This window comes from Phaseolus vulgaris, chromosome 9, assembly GCF_051622355.1.
Source record: "Phaseolus vulgaris cultivar YP4 chromosome 9, ASM5162235v1, whole genome shotgun sequence".
Classification (NCBI taxonomy): domain Eukaryota; kingdom Viridiplantae; phylum Streptophyta; class Magnoliopsida; order Fabales; family Fabaceae; genus Phaseolus; species Phaseolus vulgaris.
Window position 1 is genome coordinate 12,932,124 of NC_143506.1, and position 20,814 is coordinate 12,952,937.

A 20,814-nucleotide genomic window follows, 5' to 3' on the forward strand; every position below is an offset into this window, starting at 1 on the left:
GATGACAAAAAAACATATGAAGGTGTAGGAAAAAACAGTCCAAATTCTCATGAACGCAAGCAGTAAAATTGTTTATGCAAAGAGAGGAAGAAGATGGTGTTTATCCCAGCATCCCATCAAATGACTTCCTCCACTCCATCATTATAAAAAAAGACCATTTTACCCATTTTAAAAATAACTTATGGATTATTCTTTCTAAAATATGGAACATATTTCCAGAACGTATTTTATGAATTCCAAATTTATCGTTCTGGAAATTAAAAGTATATGTTCCAAAAAGAATATTTTGAAATGATTTTTTGTCCGTTAAATTTCCTATACAAGAAAAACATTTTGCTTACGGAACTCGATACCTTTGCTTACGAAACCCTTATTTCAGAATCATCCAAAATTATCAAGGATGATTCTGGTATTACATAGAATATAGGGGTGCAGGAAGAAATACCCGAAGAAGATTGGAAAAGTATGATCATAGCCCAGGTGGTGGAAATAGCCCAGCCCAGCCCAGCCCAGCCCCTTTAGTGATGGGCCGGGCTCATTTTGGTTATAGTGATGGAAACCCCAAAATGCCCTCTCCAGGAAAGAGGGATATTCTAGTCTGGTGTTCCATTTTGGTTGGGAGTGGAAGCGGAAGCAGAGAGCAGTAGAGGAAATGGGAACCCTTGGGAGAGCGATCTACAGCGTTGGTTTCTGGATTCGCGAAACTGGACAGGCCATTGATCGTCTCGGTTCCCGCCTTCAGGGCGGTTACTTCTTTCAAGAACAGCGTTTGTCTCTTTCCCCTTTACTTTTCTTCATTCCCTCATTCCCATGCCCTAATTTATGCCATTTTATTCTCACGTTACAATCTTTGATCACTCTTCATGATTCGGCACTTACATTCTTCTTTTCCACTTCAACTCTACGCTCCTTAGATTCCACGAGGCAGTCACCAATTGAATTAATCGTCTTCCTTGTTCTGTTCAGTCTCCAGGCATCGAACTCTCATGAACATATTTGATAAGGCTCCTGTTGTTGATAAGGATGTATTTGTTGCGCCAAGTGCCTCCGTCATTGGAGACGTTCAAGTTGGAAGAGGATCATCCATTTGGTATGGATGTGTCTTGAGAGGTAAGCTGTCCCATTCGATCAATTACGTGTGGTAACATTTCAAAGATACTTTTTTCTTCTCTGCTAATGAATGTATTCACGGAATAACATGCCATTCTTTATTATTGAACAGATTTCATGTTCTGTGTTCTTTTAATGTAAATTCAACGTGACCTTTTTTGCTTTTTCTTCGCTGTTGATAAATGTGTTAATCTTGTGCCAAATTCATTTTATGAACAGGTGATGTTAACAGCATCAGAGTTGGAAGTGGAACTAACATACAGGATAACTCTCTGGTGCATGTTGCAAAGTCAAATTTAAGTGGGAAGGTCTTGCCTACAGTTATTGGGGATAATGTTACTGTGGGTGAGGAACATTTTTGTAACGACTAAGAATGGTTCTGTGTTCTGTTTTTAATTGGAATTTATGATTTTACTGAACAGGTCATAGTGCTGTTTTACATGGTTGTACTGTTGAGGATGAGGCTTTTGTTGGTATGGGTGCCGTATTACTTGATGGAGTAGTTGTTGAGAAAAATGCCATGGTTGCTGCTGGAGCCCTTGTGAGGCAGAATACAAGGATTCCTTCTGGCGAGGTATGTGTGTGTGCTTACTGTTTGGCTACACGCATTCAAATAAAGAGTATTAGGATAGTGTTTTGGTCATGCTAGTAGAAAAACACATTTGATGGCTCTTACAAGTGCTTATCTAATATTGTTGGAGACATTATAAATAAAACAAACACAACTAAAAACGAGTGACATAAAACATTGACTCTTTAGGAAAAGTGATGCAGAAACAATGCGGTTTACTATGTGTGTACGGGGTAGAAGTAGATTGGTGCAATAGGTCAGAAAAAAATATTCTGACATTGTCATTTCTAAGAGTTTTAATAGAAAAAGACAAATTTAAGTTAATGAAGGAGATAGTGGAACTTGACCCGTAAGTTGTACCCTTAGATCCATTTGCAAGGTAATGATGATATGAGGAATTTTAGAAGTGAACATGGAGGAGAATAAAGAACCATCACCAGAAATGTAGTCAGAAACTCAAATAAAATATCCATGGATTTTGACCCTTAGTAGATTGAGAGACACAGATAGTTGAGGCATTAGAAGCACATGATAATTTAACTTGGTTAGTGGCCTATATTCCCTTCCACTCCTCATCAACACATTTTGCTGCAGTGCAGTAAATACACATAGATAGAACCACTCTTTTTGAATGTGGTTGGTATTAAGTGTATCTTTGCATGTTTATGTCGTACATTTAATAGGTTACGTTTTTAAAATGTATATGAATCTCACAATTCACTATACGAAGCAATTCATGATTCAAAATTTAAGCTATCCGATACATAATTTGTATCACGATTCAACTGCTATGGTTCCCACTAACAGTAATGTGAACAGAAGGGATATTAGACCTCAACCAACAGACGAATTTGATATGCTTAGCTGAGATATTTCAAAACAAATTTGGTAATGAAAGAAACTTTACCCGTTGCTTAGTAAAAACCTCGGTATAGATCAAACCACAACCCATTACTTGTCAAATTAAGAACCTTGGTATAACTTCAAGGAGTTGGTAGAATTGTGACCTGTTCTTTAATTGAAGCAAGAACCTTGGTATGTATTAAATTTTATGCTGTTGCTTATAGAAACAAGAATCTTAGAATAGAATATGGATAACTGCCAAGTTAATAAGTTGGGCAAATTCCTAAAGAATCTGTGACAATTTTAAGAATGCGAAAGAACCAAAAAAAAAATTAAATCTTATGGTCTTTTCTGATGCAAATTTCTCTGTCACTTGAAGTATTATATATTGTATATTACTAAGTAAATGAGGGAAGTAAAGATACGAGCAAATTCTTATGAAATTTGAGTCAAATCTGCAAATTATAACTCCTGATAAAATTTAAAACAAATCCTAACCTAATCTGGTTCAATAATAATGAAAGTGCCTGATCACTGATCATGTTATGAAATTGTGATGTTCCCAAAGCTCTAATACAAGTCCAAATCTTAGCTTGTGGCTTTGTTCACTGATCAACAAAGTTTGTGATTCCTTCTTAGGAACAACTGTATTGCATCCACCAACCCTATCACTGTGGCACGTATTAGTTATGACCAGAACAGAAACCTAATTTCTTTTATGGGGAATACTTTTGGTTCTTAACTCTCTCCCTCCCTTATTAACTAGCCCCAATCCATATGCCACTTCTCTAGAACTATTACGTATTCCTTTTGTCATGATTCTTACATTGTTTCTTGAACTGCATGATCTTGTGTACCTATGAGTTTTGCCAAGGTTCAAACTATTTAAAGAATTCTCACTTAACATCCTATTAATTTGAGCTTTATAACTTGCATCTGAAAAGTACTGTGGTATTTTAAAGCGTGTAGAAAGTCTTTGAATGAGGTGTTAAATTTAGGACATAATTGGTGCAATTGTAAAACTGAAGCTATCTTAGACAGTTACTGGCTCATTGTTTATTAATTTTACAAGTTTTTGCTTGGTCTATATATTTGACCCCCATGGTTGGTTATCCTAGATATTGCTTAGCTCATTGTTACAATTTGGTGTTTATTTCATTTATCGTTGTTAGATTTTTACGGAATTTCTGGGGATTGAGTTAATTTTCTAAGCACTGCCATATAGAAATGTTACTCTATCAGCTGATAGACATCATCTTTGGTATTATTTTTGAAGTTGTTACTGTTAAAGTCAACATACTTACTATACATAGTGATTGGTTGACAGTGTACTTACTATTTACTCTCTTTTTTAAGTTTTTTATTTTGCTTTTTAATTTAATCCATATGTTCCGTGATACGTAAGTATCTAATAGGTTTTGAAACATAAAGCTCTTATTCCTTCAGTTGAAGGCTAGATTTTTGTAAAATGCTCAAGTGGAAAAGCACTTAACAGCATCTATAAAGTAAAATTGCTTTAGGAGTAATGCAAATGAAAAGTGCAACTCCCTAAAAGCAATGATGAGTGAAGTTTATGTTTATTTATCTGCATAGTCACTGTCTATTATTCATCTAGTCTAGACATTAATTTCCAACAAGAGTGATATAAAACATTGGCTCTTTAGGAAAACAGATGCAGAAAGCATGCGGTTTACTATGTATGTATGGGGGTACAAGTAGATTGATGCAATAGGTCAGAAAAAAAATATTCTTTGACATTGTCACTTCTAAGAACTTTAATAGAAAAACACAAATTTAAGTTAATGAATGAGATAGTGGAACTTGACCCATAAGTTGTACCCTTAGATCCATTTAGAAGGTAATGATGATATGGGGAGTTTTAGAAGTGGACATGGAGGAGAGTAAAGAACCATCTTCAGAAATTAAGGGTGGGCAAAAAATCCAAATTACAAAATCTAATCCATAATTATCCATATCCATATTAGTTTTAATCCATTTAAGCGGATTTATTTCAAATCTAAATCCATATTTTTGGATTTTAAATCAAATCCATTTAATTGAATATGGATTAGGTATAGATTGGATACATTTTTGGATTATCCAAATTGCATTTTGAGATGGATTTTGACTTGGCCCGATCCAAGTTAACCAAGACAATCCAGCCGATGTCGAGCCGAGGGGGCTCGGGTCGATGTCTAACTGAGCAGTCCCGAGCCCATATCAAGCTGAGTGGGCCCGACCCAATTTCGAGGCGAGTGTGCCCGGGCCGTTGTCGAGCTTAGCATTCCCAAGTCAATGTCGAGTCGAGCTGGCCTGGGTTGATATTGAGTCATGCAAGCCCTGGCTGATGTCGAGTCGATGGGCCCGGGCCGATATTGAGCCGAACGGGCCCAAGCCAATGTCGAGTCTCCTAGGACCCATGTCGAGTGGAGCGGGCCTGGGTCAATGTCGAATCGATTGGGCACGGGCCAATGTCGAGCCGAACAAGCGCGGGTCAATGTCGATTCTCCCGGGCCCGGTTCGATGTTGAGTCGATTGGGCCTAGGCTAATGTCGAGCCGACCGGGACTTAGCCAATGTCGAGTATCCTGGGCTCCGGTCGATGCAAAGCCAAACGAGCCCAGGTCGATGTCGAGTGGAGCATGCCAGAGTCGATGTCAGGTCGATTTGGTCCAGCCGATGTTGAGCTGAATGAGCTCGGGCTTATGTTGAGTCAAGCCTGCCGGAGTCAATGTCTAGTCTCCCGGGCCCGGACTGATGTCTTGTCGTCCGAGTCGATGTCGAGTGGAGTGGGTCTGGGCCTGGGCTGATGTCAAGTCGATTGGGCCTGGGCCGATGTCAAGTCGTCTCGACTTGGGCCAATGTCGAGTCGTCCGGGCCTGGGCCGATGTTGAGTCGTCCGGGCTCGGGCTGATGTCGAGTCGTTCGGGCCCGGACCGATGTCGATTTGAGTTGGTCCGCGTTCAGGTTGAGTCGGCTTAGGCCCGGATCGAGGCAAGTTAGTTTGTGTTCATATCAAAATGGATTTAATATACTTGACAAAGTAGATTTAATCAAATTAACAAAATGGATTGAATCTAGATTTAATCCACTTTAAATGGATTTAAAAAAGATCCATTTAAATTTGATCTAGTTAAAATGGATATGGATTTTAAATCCAATCCATTTATTTGTATTTGGATTGGATCTAGATTGGATTTTGAAAAATCCAATCCATGACCACCCTACCAGAAATGTAGTTTGAAACTCTAATAAAATATCCATGGATTTTGTCCGTTTGTAAATTGAGAGACACAAACAATTGAGGCATTAGTGCCTCAAGATGATTTAACTTGGTTAGTGGCGGCCTTTAATATGAAGACATTCTTATATTCTGCTTCCAACATTCTTGCTTATCCAAACAATTGAGATAATTCTAACCCGCATGTATGGGAACAGTGTGCAGCTGACAATTGTGGACAATGCCATGCTAGCAGCTTGACCATAAGAGCAGACAGGCAGAACGGGAATTAAACTGCTCTTATACCACGTCGTAATGGTGTAATGCTTGAGTGAAAAAGCATTACACTGCATCAATATTTATATACATGTCAAAATCTCAATAAATTACAATTAAGAGTAATAATAATGAAGGTATAACTCTCAAAGAGCAAAGTCTATGTCTGTCTCTTCATTATTCATCTAAACTAGACATTAATCTCTAAAATCGAAACTGCTTCTAGCATTTTCCTCTAAGCCGTTTCTCACTTGTTTTTCCTTAAAGCTAAAGGTGGGCAAAGTATCCAAATTACAAAATCCAAATCCATATTAGTTTTAATCCATTTAAATGGATTTATCTCAAATCCAAATCCATATTTTTGGATTTTAAATCCAACCCATTTAATTGGATATGGATTAGATATAGATTGGATTCATTTTTGGATTATCCAAATTGCATTTTGGATTGGATTTTGACTTGGCCCGATCTAGGTTGAGCCAAGACAATTCGGGCCCAGGTTGAGCAAAGTCGGCTCAAGTCCATGTCGACCGAGTCATTCGGGGCCAAGTCGAATCGAGTCAGTGTGAGCCAATGCCGAGGCCATTGTCTAGTTGAGCCGGTCTAGCCTAATGTCGAACTGAGTCTTTTGGGTTTGATATCGAGTCAAGCAGGCCCAGGCCAATATCTAGACGACCGGGCCAGGGCTGATGTCGAGTCGAGCGGTCCCAGGTCGATGTCAAGTCGTCCGGGCCGATGTCGAGTTGAGCGGGCTCGGGCTGATGTCGTGCCGAACGGGCTTGGGCTGATGTCGAGCGGAGCAGGCCCAAGCCAATATCCAGATGACCGGGTCAAGGCTGATATCGAGTCGAGCGGGGCCAGAACTGATGTCGAGCCGAACAAGCCTGGGTTGATAGTCGTCCAAGCCCGAGATTTCGAGTGGTCAGGGTCTGGGCCGATGTCGTGTCCATCCAGCCCCATGTCGAGCTGAGTCTTTCGGGTTCGTTATCGAGTCAGGCAGGCCCGGGCCGATATCTAGAGGAACGGGCCAGGGCTGATGTCAAGTCGAGCGGGCCTAGGGTTGATGTCGAACTGAGCGGGCCCGGTGCCTATGTTGAGTCGTTTGGGTCTTGGCTGATATCCATTTGTCTGAGCCCGGGCCAATGTCGGCTTAGGCCCCTGATCGAGCCAAGTTAGTCTATGTCCATATCAAAATGGATTTTATCTAATTAACAAAGTGGATTTAATCTAATTAGCCAAGTTAAGTGGATTTAATCCACTTTAAATAAATTTTAAAAAAATTCAAATAAATTTGATCTATAGTTAAAATGGATATGGATTTTAAATCCAATCCATTTATTTGGATTTGGATTGTATCTAGATTGGATTTTGAAAAATCCCAATCCAAGACCACCCTACTTAAAGCTATTGTCTTGCTATTTTTGTTTCTCCACTACCACTAATTTGAACCGAAGTGATATTGGATCTCAACAACCAGACTAAACTTCATATGCTCACTCAAAACAAATTTGGTAATGAAAGAAAGAAACTCTACCCATTGCTTAATAAAAAACTTGGTATATATCAAACCACGACCTGTTACTTGTCAAATTAAGAAACTTGGTATAACTACAAGGAATTGATAGAATTGTGAACTGTTGCTTAATTAAAGCAAGAACCTTGGAATATATTAAATCGAAAGCTGTCTTAGTATAGAAGATGGATAATTAACGCTGTTACTAGATGGAATTACCTAGTTAATAAGTTGGGTGAATACCAAAAGAATCAAACAAGTTCATGAATATGAAAGAACGGTAGAAAATTAAATCTAATGGTCTTTTCTAATCCAAAATTCTCTATCACTTGATTGCACAGGAAGAATTATATATTGTATATACGTGTACAATCATGAATATTACTAAGTAAATGAGGGAAGTAAGGATACGCAAATCTGCAAATTATAACTCTTACACAATTTAAAACAAATACTAACCTAATCTGATGTGCAAACAATAATGAAAGTACTTGATCACCGTGATCATGTTTTGAAATTCTGACGTTCCCAAAGCTCTGATACAAGTCCATTTAATGCCTTTTTCTTAGCTTGTGGCTTTGTTCACCGATCAACAAAGTTTGTGAATCCTTTGTAGGAACACCTCTATTGCATCAACCAATCCTATCACTACAACACCTATGCCGATAAAAATAAATAAATCACCGTGGCACCTCAGTTATGACCATAGCAAAAACCTTATTTCTTTTATGGGGAATACTTTTGATTCTTAACTCTCTCCCTTATCAACTAGCCCCAACCCAGTGCCATATACCACTTGTCTTGAACTTTTACTTATTGCTTCTGTCATGATTCTTGCATTGGCTCTTGAACTGTGTGACCTTGTATACTGTACTGAGTTTTATCATAAGGTTCAAACTATTTAAAACTTTCATTGCTTGGTGAAAATAATATAATTCTAACTTTACATCCTATTAGGCTTGAGTTTATAACTTGCACCGCAGATGTACTGTGCTATTGTGAAGTGCGTAGAAAGTCTCCGAATGTGGTGTGGAATTTAGGACCTGGTTGGTGGAATTTTATTAATTTTACAAGTTTTTGCTTGGGCTAGATATTTAACTCCCAATGTTGGTTATCCTAGATATTCCTCATCTCATTGTCTATTAATTTTTATCGTGGGATGGCAAGCACTCCTTATTGATTTTTCTGGGCTAGAAAATATAACTTTGAGTGTTGATTAGGCTGTTTTTTGTTGAATGCATGTTATATGTGTCATTCATGATCTACAAGCACAAACTTGGATATTTTGCAGGTATGGGCAGGCAATCCTGCAAAGTTCCTCAGAAAGCTGAGTAATGAAGAGATATCATTCATCTCCCAGTCAGCCACCAATTATACTAACCTTGCACAGGTCCATGCATCTGAGAATTCGAAGTCCTATGATGAAATTGAGTTTGAGAAGGTGTTGAGAAAGAAGTTTGCTCGTAAAGACGAGGAGTATGACTCTATGCTGGGTGTTGTTCGTGAGATCCCACCGGAGCTTATTCTTCCCGATAATGTTTTACCTGATAAAGCAGAAAAGGCTCTTAAAAAATGAGGTATTTTAAAGGGGTGTCTTCAATTCTTATATTGAATGACATCATGGGACTTTTCTTGCATTTACAAATTCACGGAAGGGGGATTTTTTTCATTCCCAATAATACCGGACATTATCTGCGCTAGAAGCAATCTTGCCTCCTTACTGTTCAGGAATTTGTAAGGCAAGGGCCATGTAGAATATGTATGCCGATCTTATTGTTTGTTTCATCCAGTTCAAGTGATTTCCCATTTTTTTATCTTGATCTCAATATTCAAGGCATTAATTTGTCAACTTGGTTCCTAAGTTCTCGTTGACATCTTTATTAACGAACACCTACGTCTGTGTTTGTCTTCAGTATAATACGGTTGGGATAATGATTATTTCGTGGAGGGTGAAAGGTTTCAATAATGCAGTTTGCAGAAAGTATAGAAGTTGGGTTTCTGAAAAGGAACTCTTATTGATTGTTAATTCCTTTTCCGTCTACATTTCATCTTAAAAATGCAATTACTTTTCGATGTAATTAGAAGGGTTTTGTTTTACGAATTTTCCACATGAAGCATGTTTTACAAAATTGTTTATTTACCGTTGATGTTGACCTACTTTTATATTGCTGAGAGAATGAACCCTTTCAATACGAAACCGATTACGAATTTATAGGTGATCCAAAATTATAAACACGAAGGATAAACACCACGGTTGAAAGTTATGGACCATATATAAGATTTTTTTTTGTGTGAAATGATGAAAGTGTCGGATTATATTATCTTTCAAAAATACTTAATCAATGTTCGTGTATCATATTGAGCCAAAGATTGTTTGAGAAACTTTCACATGATATACCAGTTTGATTTGAATCGCTTGTTATGAATAAATATAGAGTAGGATATAATAGTGGGTGTACACAGTGAACGTGTTTACTTGAACAAAGGCCATCTAAGTGTCACTAATCTAAGAAATTGTCAAGTCCCATAAGTTGGGTAATAAGACAACCCAGTTAATCTTGGACTACTAGTTCTATGACAGGAAAAATAATTGGGCCTGTTAAACCAACTTGTGAAACCTTTTAAATTGTCTTTTTCATGTACTATTTTAAAATGACTATTTTATACCTGTAAAAGTGACTTCTGGTTATTTATTTTAAAAATCTTTCAAAACAAGTTTTCCAGAATATGAATGATATCTTCAATAATGAGTTTTCTACAATGAATTTCTTTAAACAAGTTTTTCAAAACACATGAAATACCTTCTACAACTCTTTAGAACAGACTTTTGGAAGTAAGTTTTTTGAAACATATAAGCTTAAGTTTTTTGAAACATATATAAGCTTCCAAAACGAGCTTTATTTTAGAATTATATCTCTTCTTTCTTTTAAAAAGTGCAACGGAGAATGGAAGTGCATCAATGATGACGGCAGCACATCGATGGCTTGGTGTAGTGTGCGTTTTCCGTTAGTATAGGGGTGCAGTTAGTAATAATAGGGCTTGTTCAATAGTAGGTTGATGATAGAGGATTGACCAACCCGTTGAACTTTTCAAATTGATTTCTTAGACTTATATATTTTACATAAATAGAAAATTATAAGATAATAAATTGATTTACAACTTAAATTTAAAATAAATAAATTTATTTGATCGAACTTGAATCCTGTTTGATGCAGCTTTTTTTATCGCGTTTGATGTATACGAGTAATACATACCATATTCAAATAAGAATGATTATATTTAAAAATATATTATATTCAAATAAAAACATAATTATATTAATATGAATAAATTAAGGTTTTTAAAAAATATATTACAAATTATTTGAGGAAATAATGTCATAAATAGTGATTATTTTCCGTATATATTTAAATTTATTTTTTAATATAATATTATTGCAATTTATAATATAACACGCAGTATATTTTATTTAGTTATTATGTTTTTCTTTTGGATGTCCAACGGACCCTTAAAAGCAAGTAATTAGTACAATTGTGCTTTGAACAATGGAAACCATATATTGTCCTCTTCGGCAAGATGAAATATTATTCCGGTTGGAAGTGTCCCATATAAAACGTTGTGTATTACATTGACTCAAACATCCACTGCAAATAAGCATTTTTATAATACATGCCTCATGTGGAAAAAATCGTTTTATAAACTCTTCCCATTGTATTGGAAGTAATTGCATTTTTAAGATGAACTGTTGAGGGAAAAGGAATAAACAATCAATAGGAAATTCTTTTCAGATGCCCAACGTCTATTCTTTCTATAAACTGCATTATTGAAACCTTTCATCAAATAATCATTATCCGAACCGTAACCATATTGAAGACAAACACAGACGTTGACAAATAATGCATTACATAGAGATCAAGACAAAAAAAATGGGAAATCACTTGCACTGGATACATCAAACACTAAAATCAGCATATGATTCTACATGGCACTTGCCTTGACCAAATTAGAGAACAGAGTTCAAATTTTTAAGGAACAATTGCTTCCTGAACCGTAAGGAGGCATGATCGATTCTAGCGCAGAAAACGTCTGGTATTATTGGGAATGAAAAAAAATCCCTCTTCCACAAATTTGTAAAAGCAAAAAAGTCCCATGATGTCCTATCAATATTAGAACTTAAGACACCCCTTTAAAATACCTCATTTTTTAAGAGCCTTTTGTGCTTTATCAGGTAAGACATTATCGGGAAGAATAAGCTCTGGTGGGATCTCACGAACAACACCCAGCATAGAGTCATACTCCTCATCTTTACGAGCAAACTTCTTTCGCAACACCTTCTCAAACTCAATTTCATCATAGGACTTCGAATTCTCAGATGCATGGACCTGTGCAAGGTTAGTATAATTGGTGGCTGACTGGGAGATGAATGATATCTCTTCATTACTTAGCTTTCTGAGGAACTTTGCAGGATTGCCTGCCCATACCTGCAAAATATCCAAGTTTGCGCTTGTAGATCATGAATGACACATATAACATGCATTCAACAAAAAACAGCCTAATCAACACTGAAAATTAAATTTTCTAGCCCAGAAAAATCGATAAGGAGTGCTTGCCGATAAAAACTAAAGGACAATGAGCTAAGCAATATCTAGGATAACCAACCATGGGGGTCAAATATATAGACCAAGCAAAAACTTGTAAAATTAATAAACAATGAGCCAGTAACTGTCTAAGATAGCTTCAGTTTTACAATTGCACCAATTATGTCCTAAATTTAACACCTCATTCAAAGACTTTCTACACGCTTTAAAATACCACAGTACTTTTCAGATGCAAGTTATAAAGCTCAAATTAATAGGATGTTAAGTGAGAATTCTTTAAATAGTTTGAACCTTGGCAAAACTCATAGGTACACAAGATCATGCAGTTCAAGAAACAATGTAAGAATCATGACAAAAGGAATACGTAATAGTTCTAGAGAAGTGGCATATGGATTGGGGCTAGTTAATAAGGGAGGGAGAGAGTTAAGAACCAAAAGTATTCCCCATAAAAGAAATTAGGTTTCTGTTCTGGTCATAACTAATACGTGCCACAGTGATAGGGTTGGTGGATGCAATACAGTTGTTCCTAAGAAGGAATCACAAACTTTGTTGATCAGTGAACAAAGCCACAAGCTAAGATTTGGACTTGTATTAGAGCTTTGGGAACATCACAATTTCATAACATGATCAGTGATCAGGCACTTTCATTATTATTGAACCAGATTAGGTTAGGATTTGTTTTAAATTTTATCAGGAGTTATAATTTGCAGATTTGACTCAAATTTCATAAGAATTTGCTCGTATCTTTACTTCCCTCATTTACTTAGTAATATACAATATATAATACTTCAAGTGACAGAGAAATTTGCATCAGAAAAGACCATAAGATTTAATTTTTTTTTTGGTTCTTTCGCATTCTTAAAATTGTCACAGATTCTTTAGGAATTTGCCCAACTTATTAACTTGGCAGTTATCCATATTCTATTCTAAGATTCTTGTTTCTATAAGCAACAGCATAAAATTTAATACATACCAAGGTTCTTGCTTCAATTAAAGAACAGGTCACAATTCTACCAACTCCTTGAAGTTATACCAAGGTTCTTAATTTGACAAGTAATGGGTTGTGGTTTGATCTATACCGAGGTTTTTACTAAGCAACGGGTAAAGTTTCTTTCATTACCAAATTTGTTTTGAAATATCTCAGCTAAGCATATCAAATTCGTCTGTTGGTTGAGGTCTAATATCCCTTCTGTTCACATTACTGTTAGTGGGAACCATAGCAGTTGAATCGTGATACAAATTATGTATCGGATAGCTTAAATTTTGAATCATGAATTGCTTCGTATAGTGAATTGTGAGATTCATATACATTTTAAAAACGTAACCTATTAAATGTACGACATAAACATGCAAAGATACACTTAATACCAACCACATTCAAAAAGAGTGGTTCTATCTATGTGTATTTACTGCACTGCAGCAAAATGTGTTGATGAGGAGTGGAAGGGAATATAGGCCACTAACCAAGTTAAATTATCATGTGCTTCTAATGCCTCAACTATCTGTGTCTCTCAATCTACTAAGGGTCAAAATCCATGGATATTTTATTTGAGTTTCTGACTACATTTCTGGTGATGGTTCTTTATTCTCCTCCATGTTCACTTCTAAAATTCCTCATATCATCATTACCTTGCAAATGGATCTAAGGGTACAACTTACGGGTCAAGTTCCACTATCTCCTTCATTAACTTAAATTTGTCTTTTTCTATTAAAACTCTTAGAAATGACAATGTCAGAATATTTTTTTCTGACCTATTGCACCAATCTACTTCTACCCCGTACACACATAGTAAACCGCATTGTTTCTGCATCACTTTTCCTAAAGAGTCAATGTTTTATGTCACTCGTTTTTAGTTGTGTTTGTTTTATTTATAATGTCTCCAACAATATTAGATAAGCACTTGTAAGAGCCATCAAATGTGTTTTTCTACTAGCATGACCAAAACACTATCCTAATACTCTTTATTTGAATGCGTGTAGCCAAACAGTAAGCACACACACATACCTCGCCAGAAGGAATCCTTGTATTCTGCCTCACAAGGGCTCCAGCAGCAACCATGGCATTTTTCTCAACAACTACTCCATCAAGTAATACGGCACCCATACCAACAAAAGCCTCATCCTCAACAGTACAACCATGTAAAACAGCACTATGACCTGTTCAGTAAAATCATAAATTCCAATTAAAAACAGAACACAGAACCATTCTTAGTCGTTACAAAAATGTTCCTCACCCACAGTAACATTATCCCCAATAACTGTAGGCAAGACCTTCCCACTTAAATTTGACTTTGCAACATGCACCAGAGAGTTATCCTGTATGTTAGTTCCACTTCCAACTCTGATGCTGTTAACATCACCTGTTCATAAAATGAATTTGGCACAAGATTAACACATTTATCAACAGCGAAGAAAAAGCAAAAAAGGTCACGTTGAATTTACATTAAAAGAACACAGAACATGAAATCTGTTCAATAATAAAGAATGGCATGTTATTCCGTGAATACATTCATTAGCAGAGAAGAAAAAAGTATCTTTGAAATGTTACCACACGTAATTGATCGAATGGGACAGCTTACCTCTCAAGACACATCCATACCAAATGGATGATCCTCTTCCAACTTGAACGTCTCCAATGACGGAGGCACTTGGCGCAACAAATACATCCTTATCAACAACAGGAGCCTTATCAAATATGTTCATGAGAGTTCGATGCCTGGAGACTGAACAGAACAAGGAAGACGATTAATTCAATTGGTGACTGCCTCGTGGAATCTAAGGAGCGTAGAGTTGAAGTGGAAAAGAAGAATGTAAGTGCCGAATCATGAAGAGTGATCAAAGATTGTAACGTGAGAATAAAATGGCATAAATTAGGGCATGGGAATGAGGGAATGAAGAAAAGTAAAGGGGAAAGAGACAAACGCTGTTCTTGAAAGAAGTAACCGCCCTGAAGGCGGGAACCGAGACGATCAATGGCCTGTCCAGTTTCGCGAATCCAGAAACCAACGCTGTAGATCGCTCTCCCAAGGGTTCCCATTTCCTCTACTGCTCTCTGCTTCCGCTTCCACTCCCAACCAAAATGGAACACCAGACTAGGATATCCCTCTTTCCTGGAGAGGGCATTTTGGGGTTTCCATCACTATAACCAAAATGAGCCCGGCCCATCAATAAATGGGCTGGGCTGTGCTGGGCTACGCTGCTTCTTCCTGGGCTACGCTGCTTCTTCCTGGGCTACGCTGCTTCTTCATGCACCTCCATACCTTCTTGTGCCACCCTCATAAATTTTTCGTATTCCAAAAATACCTTTTTCAATATTCTGGATTACATAATCCGGAAGTCTTTTTCTAGATTCAGAATTAGCTTCCAGATTATGTAATCCAGAAGTCTTTTGTGATTAGCTTCCAGATTACATAATCCGAAATTCTTTTCTATACATAAGATTAACTTATGGATTATGTAATCCGAAAACTTTTTTTTCAAATGTGTTATTAGCTTCCAGATTACATAATCCAGAAGTCTTTTATAAATATAAAATTGACTTCCGGATTATGTAATCCATAATCTATCTGGATTACATAATCCATAGACTTATTATTTCAAATACAAGGTGTTAAAAAAAAGAATAAAATAATATTTTCATATTTAGTGTGAGGATGACAGAATAAGATATGGAGGTATAGGAAGAAAGAGAGTCTGCGCTATCATCATACTTTTTTCTCTCTCTGTATAAACAACTTTTACTGCTTGCGGGCTTCAGAATTAGAAAGATAATAGACGGGAGCTTAATGAAAAAATATGATTGGGTTAATGACGGAAGAGATTCAGCTGTTCAACATAAAGAATTTAAGTGAGGTACATGCTATGAATTTTTGGATATTTCTTCTTATATCCCATTAAGTTGATAATGTGAGGTTTTAAAATAGTGGGAGGCTAAAGAAATTAATGGGTTGATTGCATATAGGTGTGAGAGACCTGAAACTTTTTTATCCTCTCATCTTAAAAATGCTTTGCTTCTGGTTCTTTATATGTTTTAAAATCCTTTCAATCATTGTTAGAACATTTTTCAGTGTTTGGATGACAGTGACTAGTCATATTTAGATCATATAATCTAGAACATTATTAAGATTCAAGTATAAGTTTTATTACCTTCGATGGTTAGGTAAAAAAAAAAATTAACTCCTCAAAATGTAAAAATGACACTACCTTCATAACAAAGTTTCCACCAACAATCAAACTACATCTATAGAATTTTAAAGTAAATTAGAGATTGATCCTAAAGTAAAACACTGTAAAATAGATCACATAAGCAAACAACAAAATTCCAAACTGACTCAAAATAAAAGAACATAAAATATCTTACGTTAAATAAAAATCTATATGAGACAACTTTATTATACTCATTGTAACAATCTAATCCTCAATGATAAAAGATGAAAAAAATAAAATAAATGATGATTATATTAAAGGACATATAATTTTTGTATTTATATAAATTTTTCATTATAATACTAAAATATTTCGGTTTCATTTTAATTATATCATTTTTATTCTAAAATTATTTTTCAAGTCTTTATAATAAATGAATTTTTTATATAAAAATAAAGATAATAAAAAATCACATTTTAGAATTAGTAATTACAATATAATAAATTTAAATAATATAAAAACTAGTTGTTGTTTTTCATTTTTAAAGAATTGAAAACTAATACAAATAATTTTATTCATGACATATTAATAGATTTTTCCATTATTAATAGTTTAACAATAAAATGGTAAATATATAAAATAAAATTATGAAGAATAAGATTTTATCTATTAGTAATTATTGTATTATAAAAAATAAAAATTATTGTTCATAATATATTAAAAACCAAATAAATTATATGTTGTTGTTTTAATTATAAAATATATTCGGTAATTGAATTATGCGCTTAAAAGTAATAGAATATTTTCAATTAATATCTTATATATTTTTTGTACTAAATAAAGTATAGGGGGAAAAATAAGGACTTAAAAAAGAGTAACAAATTGTGAAGAATTTAAAATAAAATAAAAATTTGTAGGAGTGGATAATATTTTGAGGAACTTAAAATATAGTTTGAAGACAATCATTTTATAGTAGATTTAAATTGTATCACAAATATCGGGGCGCACATTCACAAACATAGATCCATAAGAAGAAGCGCACATCTACCATTAACACTTCCTACCAAGTAACCAATGGGTGCCGAGCCCTTTTCCCAATCCCAAACCCAAGACCATAACTACCGCCACGCCCCCTTCGTTCTCGGTCTCCAGCCCTCCGCCCTCGTCGACAATGTCGCCACCGTCGATTGGTCCCTTCTCCGTCAAATTCCCGGCGAGCGCGGTGGTTCCGTTCCCGTTCGTTCTCTTTCTAATCCAACTCAATTCTCTTCATCACTACGCTTAACTAACTGAAATAATTCCCTATCCGTGTTTATTGTAGGTTGGAATTGAAGAACTCGACAGCATACTGCGTGAGGTTAAAGCCAACACCCGCGATGCTCATTCTCCCATTAAAACTCTCGCCGGTGGCAGCGTTGCCAACACAATTCGCGGACTCAGTAGCGGTTTTGGAATTTCAAGCGGAATTATTGGAGCCTACGGGGATGACGAACAAGGGCAGCTTTTTGTTAATAACATGACCTTCAATGGCGTCGACCTCTCACGACTCCGCAAGAAGAAAGGACACACGGCACAGGTTACCTATTTTCTCACCTCATACGTACCAACTTCCCTTAGAGTATGGGTACCCTTAACATGCACTTACCCAAATTTATTGAAAGGAAAAACTTAAGGAAAGAAAACTTTTATTACACGGATTAACAATATGATATTTTAATTTTGATGGAAAAGTCATACAAGTGTTCAAACAACGCTTGAAAATATCTAAGTTTTGTATCTGTAATTATGCATAATTCTCCACTTTTTAAAGAATATGTTTCAAAAGAATGTATTCAAACAATGAATGAAACTTGTGTAGTACTAGTATTAGTATAGGGATAGGAGTAAAAAAGAAAGGGTATCGGAAGAATTTAAGGTAGCCTCAAGAGTGCTGCTGTAATTTATTCTACCATAAAGCATAACAATGGTTTTTGTATACTAGTGTGTTTGCTTGGTTGATGACTTGGGCAACCGTACAATGCGACCTTGTCTCTCAAATGCTGTCAAAGTTCAGGTAATTCACACACCCTATCTGGATTCTTGGAGGGTAGGTCAGGGTGTCTTTTGTGAAGGTTTTTTGACTGATATATGCTCTCTTTTCCCTTTCTGCAAGGCTCAAGAATTGATGAAAGAGGATTTCAAGGGATCCAAGGTTGATTTCTTTGGACTTTTTTTTGGGTACCGTATTCTATATATTTTATATTAGATTTTAGGGGCCGAATCGCTGTTTCATGTTTATTCATATTTCTTCTAACATGCTTAAAGTTTGCTCTTCTATCCATTGTACTACATCTATCACTAATAATGTATCACCTAAAGGTTCTCTGTTGATTTGGTTGTTGATATATTTACGTTTCAGTGGCTGGTTTTGAGATATGCAATACTCAACTTGGAAGTTATTCAAGCAGCAACTCATTTAGCCAAACAGGAAGGCCTTCTTATTTCCTTGGATTTGGCCAGTTTTGAGGTATTTAAAAGATTTTCTTGCTTGAGCTTGGGAAGTTTGTGATTAGAGTTTTCATTTCCAACATATCAACTCAAAAAGGGTTGTTTTGATAAAACTGATTTTTTATAAAGGGCTGCTAAGTCTTAATTCGTAGTCGGTTTGTCCACAGAAATAATTACTAAACATATTTGATTTCTTTTTGTTTTTGGCTATACGTACAAGACTATGTATTCTTTTATGCATAATCTCAAATATTAATGTATGAAAGTGCACATGATGACGACCATTACAAATAGGAATACGAAAGTTTAATTTTTAAAAGCCTTCTACATAGTTTATTAGATTATTATAGTTCTCACTCATGACCTCTTTATTTTGACAAGATGGTCAGGAACTTTAAACTACCGCTTCTAAAGCTACTGGAATCTGGGAACATAGACCTTTGCTTTGCCAATGAGGATGAAGCAGCTGAACTTTTAAGGTGACTGTCATTTGCATTTCACCCAGCATTATTGAAAATAGAATTTATCTTCAGTTTCTTAGTTATTGAAGAACTTATTTTCGTTAATTATGTATCATGTAATTTTGTCTTGTAAATAAGTGATATCAATTTACTTTACAATGGATTATAGGGGTGATCAGAATGCTGATTCTATAGCTGCTGTTGAATTTCTTTCCAAATACTGCCAGTGGGCTGTGGTGACATTGGGCTCTAATGGGTGCATTGCTAAACATGGAAAGGAGGTATGTTAATTTTCTTTTTTCCTGTCATTCTCTGTGATATTTTCTGCTAGGCTCCTTTCCCAACATGAACCTTTTGTTATTTGCCTCAAGACACCATAATTAGCTAGACATTTGCTGATCAAAAAAATAAAAATAAAAAAATTACTTTGTACGAATTTGCTGCGTAGCAGTTGCCTCCCTTCACAGAAATAAGTTTTTCAGATAAGTGAAGTTTTGCTGTTATTTTTACCCATAATTGTCTAGTATACTCAAATTTGCATTCTACCCAACCAGCGTGAATATATATTGAACGTTTTATATGTAAAGAGGATGGGAGGTATAGAGGTTTACAAACAGTAGGAGCATTAAGCAAATTCTGGTCCAGAATCATTAGGGATAAGTTCAGTAGCTTTTGATTTCTTGTTGTTTTGGTCTTTGTGTCTGCTAGGGTTCTAGAATAGGTGTTGAAAAATTAAAGAGAAAGTAGCTACATAAAATAAGCTTTTTACATGTCAGATGATACGAGTACCGGCCATTGGGGAAACGAAGGCAACCGATGCTACAGGAGCAGGGGACCTTTTTGCAAGTGGATTTTTGTATGGAGTGATCAAGGGTCTGTCACTAGAAGAATGCTGCAAAGTAGGCGCATGCAGTGGTGGATCTGTTATCCGGTCTCTTGGTGGTGAAGTGAAATTGGAGAATTGGCAATGGATGTACAAGCAAATGCAGATCAAGGGTCTTCCCACGCCTACAGATGTATGCAAATGAATATAGTGGCTAATTTTGCCCCCCTTTTTATTCATGCTTCCTTCTTGGTTATATTTTACCCATTTTTCCTTCTTGTTATTATTCATTTACTTACAATTCATATGACAGCCTCACAAGTTATGGAAGCTATATATTTTTCAGGAAAAGTCAAACTGGTTTGAGTCTTCAATGTACTTGAGCTTGGGGGGCAATTATGAAATTGTCTCTCCTACTTTAATATTAACACCTAAGACATGGTTAATTTACTTTCTGAGTCCATACTACAAATTTCAATTGTCGATTGAGATCGTCTCCAACTTCATTCTATGTTTCTCAACCGTTCTTATAGTTCATTTAAGGTTTACTTTGTGGTTTTCATCCAAATCTTCGTGTATATATGCAAAGACCCAAATTTTTGTTTCATTTTTCCGTGAATATTTAATTTCTTGTTTTGTGTCTTCTACTTGTTTCTTCGTGTTCAGGAAATCAATGCTTTCTGTGTAGAAACAAACAAGCCGTCAATGGAATTTAAAATCCCCTGATTATTTTATTGAATTTAATTTAAGCTGAAAAATAAATAAAA

At 35.8% G+C, this 20,814-nt stretch overlaps 2 protein-coding genes and 1 non-coding gene across 3 annotated transcripts; 2 read left to right on the forward strand and 1 right to left on the reverse strand.

The window, feature by feature from the left end:
- The first annotated feature begins 546 nt into the window (after window positions 1–546).
- On the forward strand, window positions 547–9,558 carry LOC137822691 (gamma carbonic anhydrase 1, mitochondrial). The gene is made up of 5 exons (XM_068627636.2): window positions 547–767; window positions 967–1,110; window positions 1,330–1,455; window positions 1,533–1,684; window positions 8,824–9,558. Exons 1-5 carry the CDS (start codon window positions 653–655, stop codon window positions 9,106–9,108), a joined length of 822 nt encoding a protein of 273 aa, XP_068483737.2. The 5' UTR covers window positions 547–652; the 3' UTR covers window positions 9,109–9,558.
- Window positions 9,559–11,459: 1,901 nt separating this feature from the next.
- Window positions 11,460–15,246, reverse strand: LOC137822692 (gamma carbonic anhydrase 1, mitochondrial). Its single transcript, XM_068627637.2, has 5 exons — window positions 15,053–15,246; window positions 14,710–14,853; window positions 14,365–14,490; window positions 14,136–14,287; window positions 11,460–12,013 (listed from the first exon to the last, which is right to left on the reverse strand). The coding sequence occupies exons 1-5, from the start codon at window positions 15,165–15,167 to the stop codon at window positions 11,729–11,731; spliced, it is 822 nt and encodes a 273-aa protein (XP_068483738.2). The 5' UTR covers window positions 15,168–15,246; the 3' UTR covers window positions 11,460–11,728.
- Window positions 15,247–17,264: 2,018 nt separating this feature from the next.
- LOC137821368 (uncharacterized) lies at window positions 17,265–20,497 on the forward strand. Its single transcript, XR_016515604.1, has 8 exons — window positions 17,265–17,512; window positions 17,598–17,852; window positions 18,258–18,329; window positions 18,429–18,467; window positions 18,675–18,782; window positions 19,145–19,242; window positions 19,394–19,505; window positions 20,001–20,497. It is a non-coding gene; the product is annotated as an uncharacterized LOC137821368 (transcript).
- The last annotated feature ends 317 nt before the right edge of the window (window positions 20,498–20,814 follow it).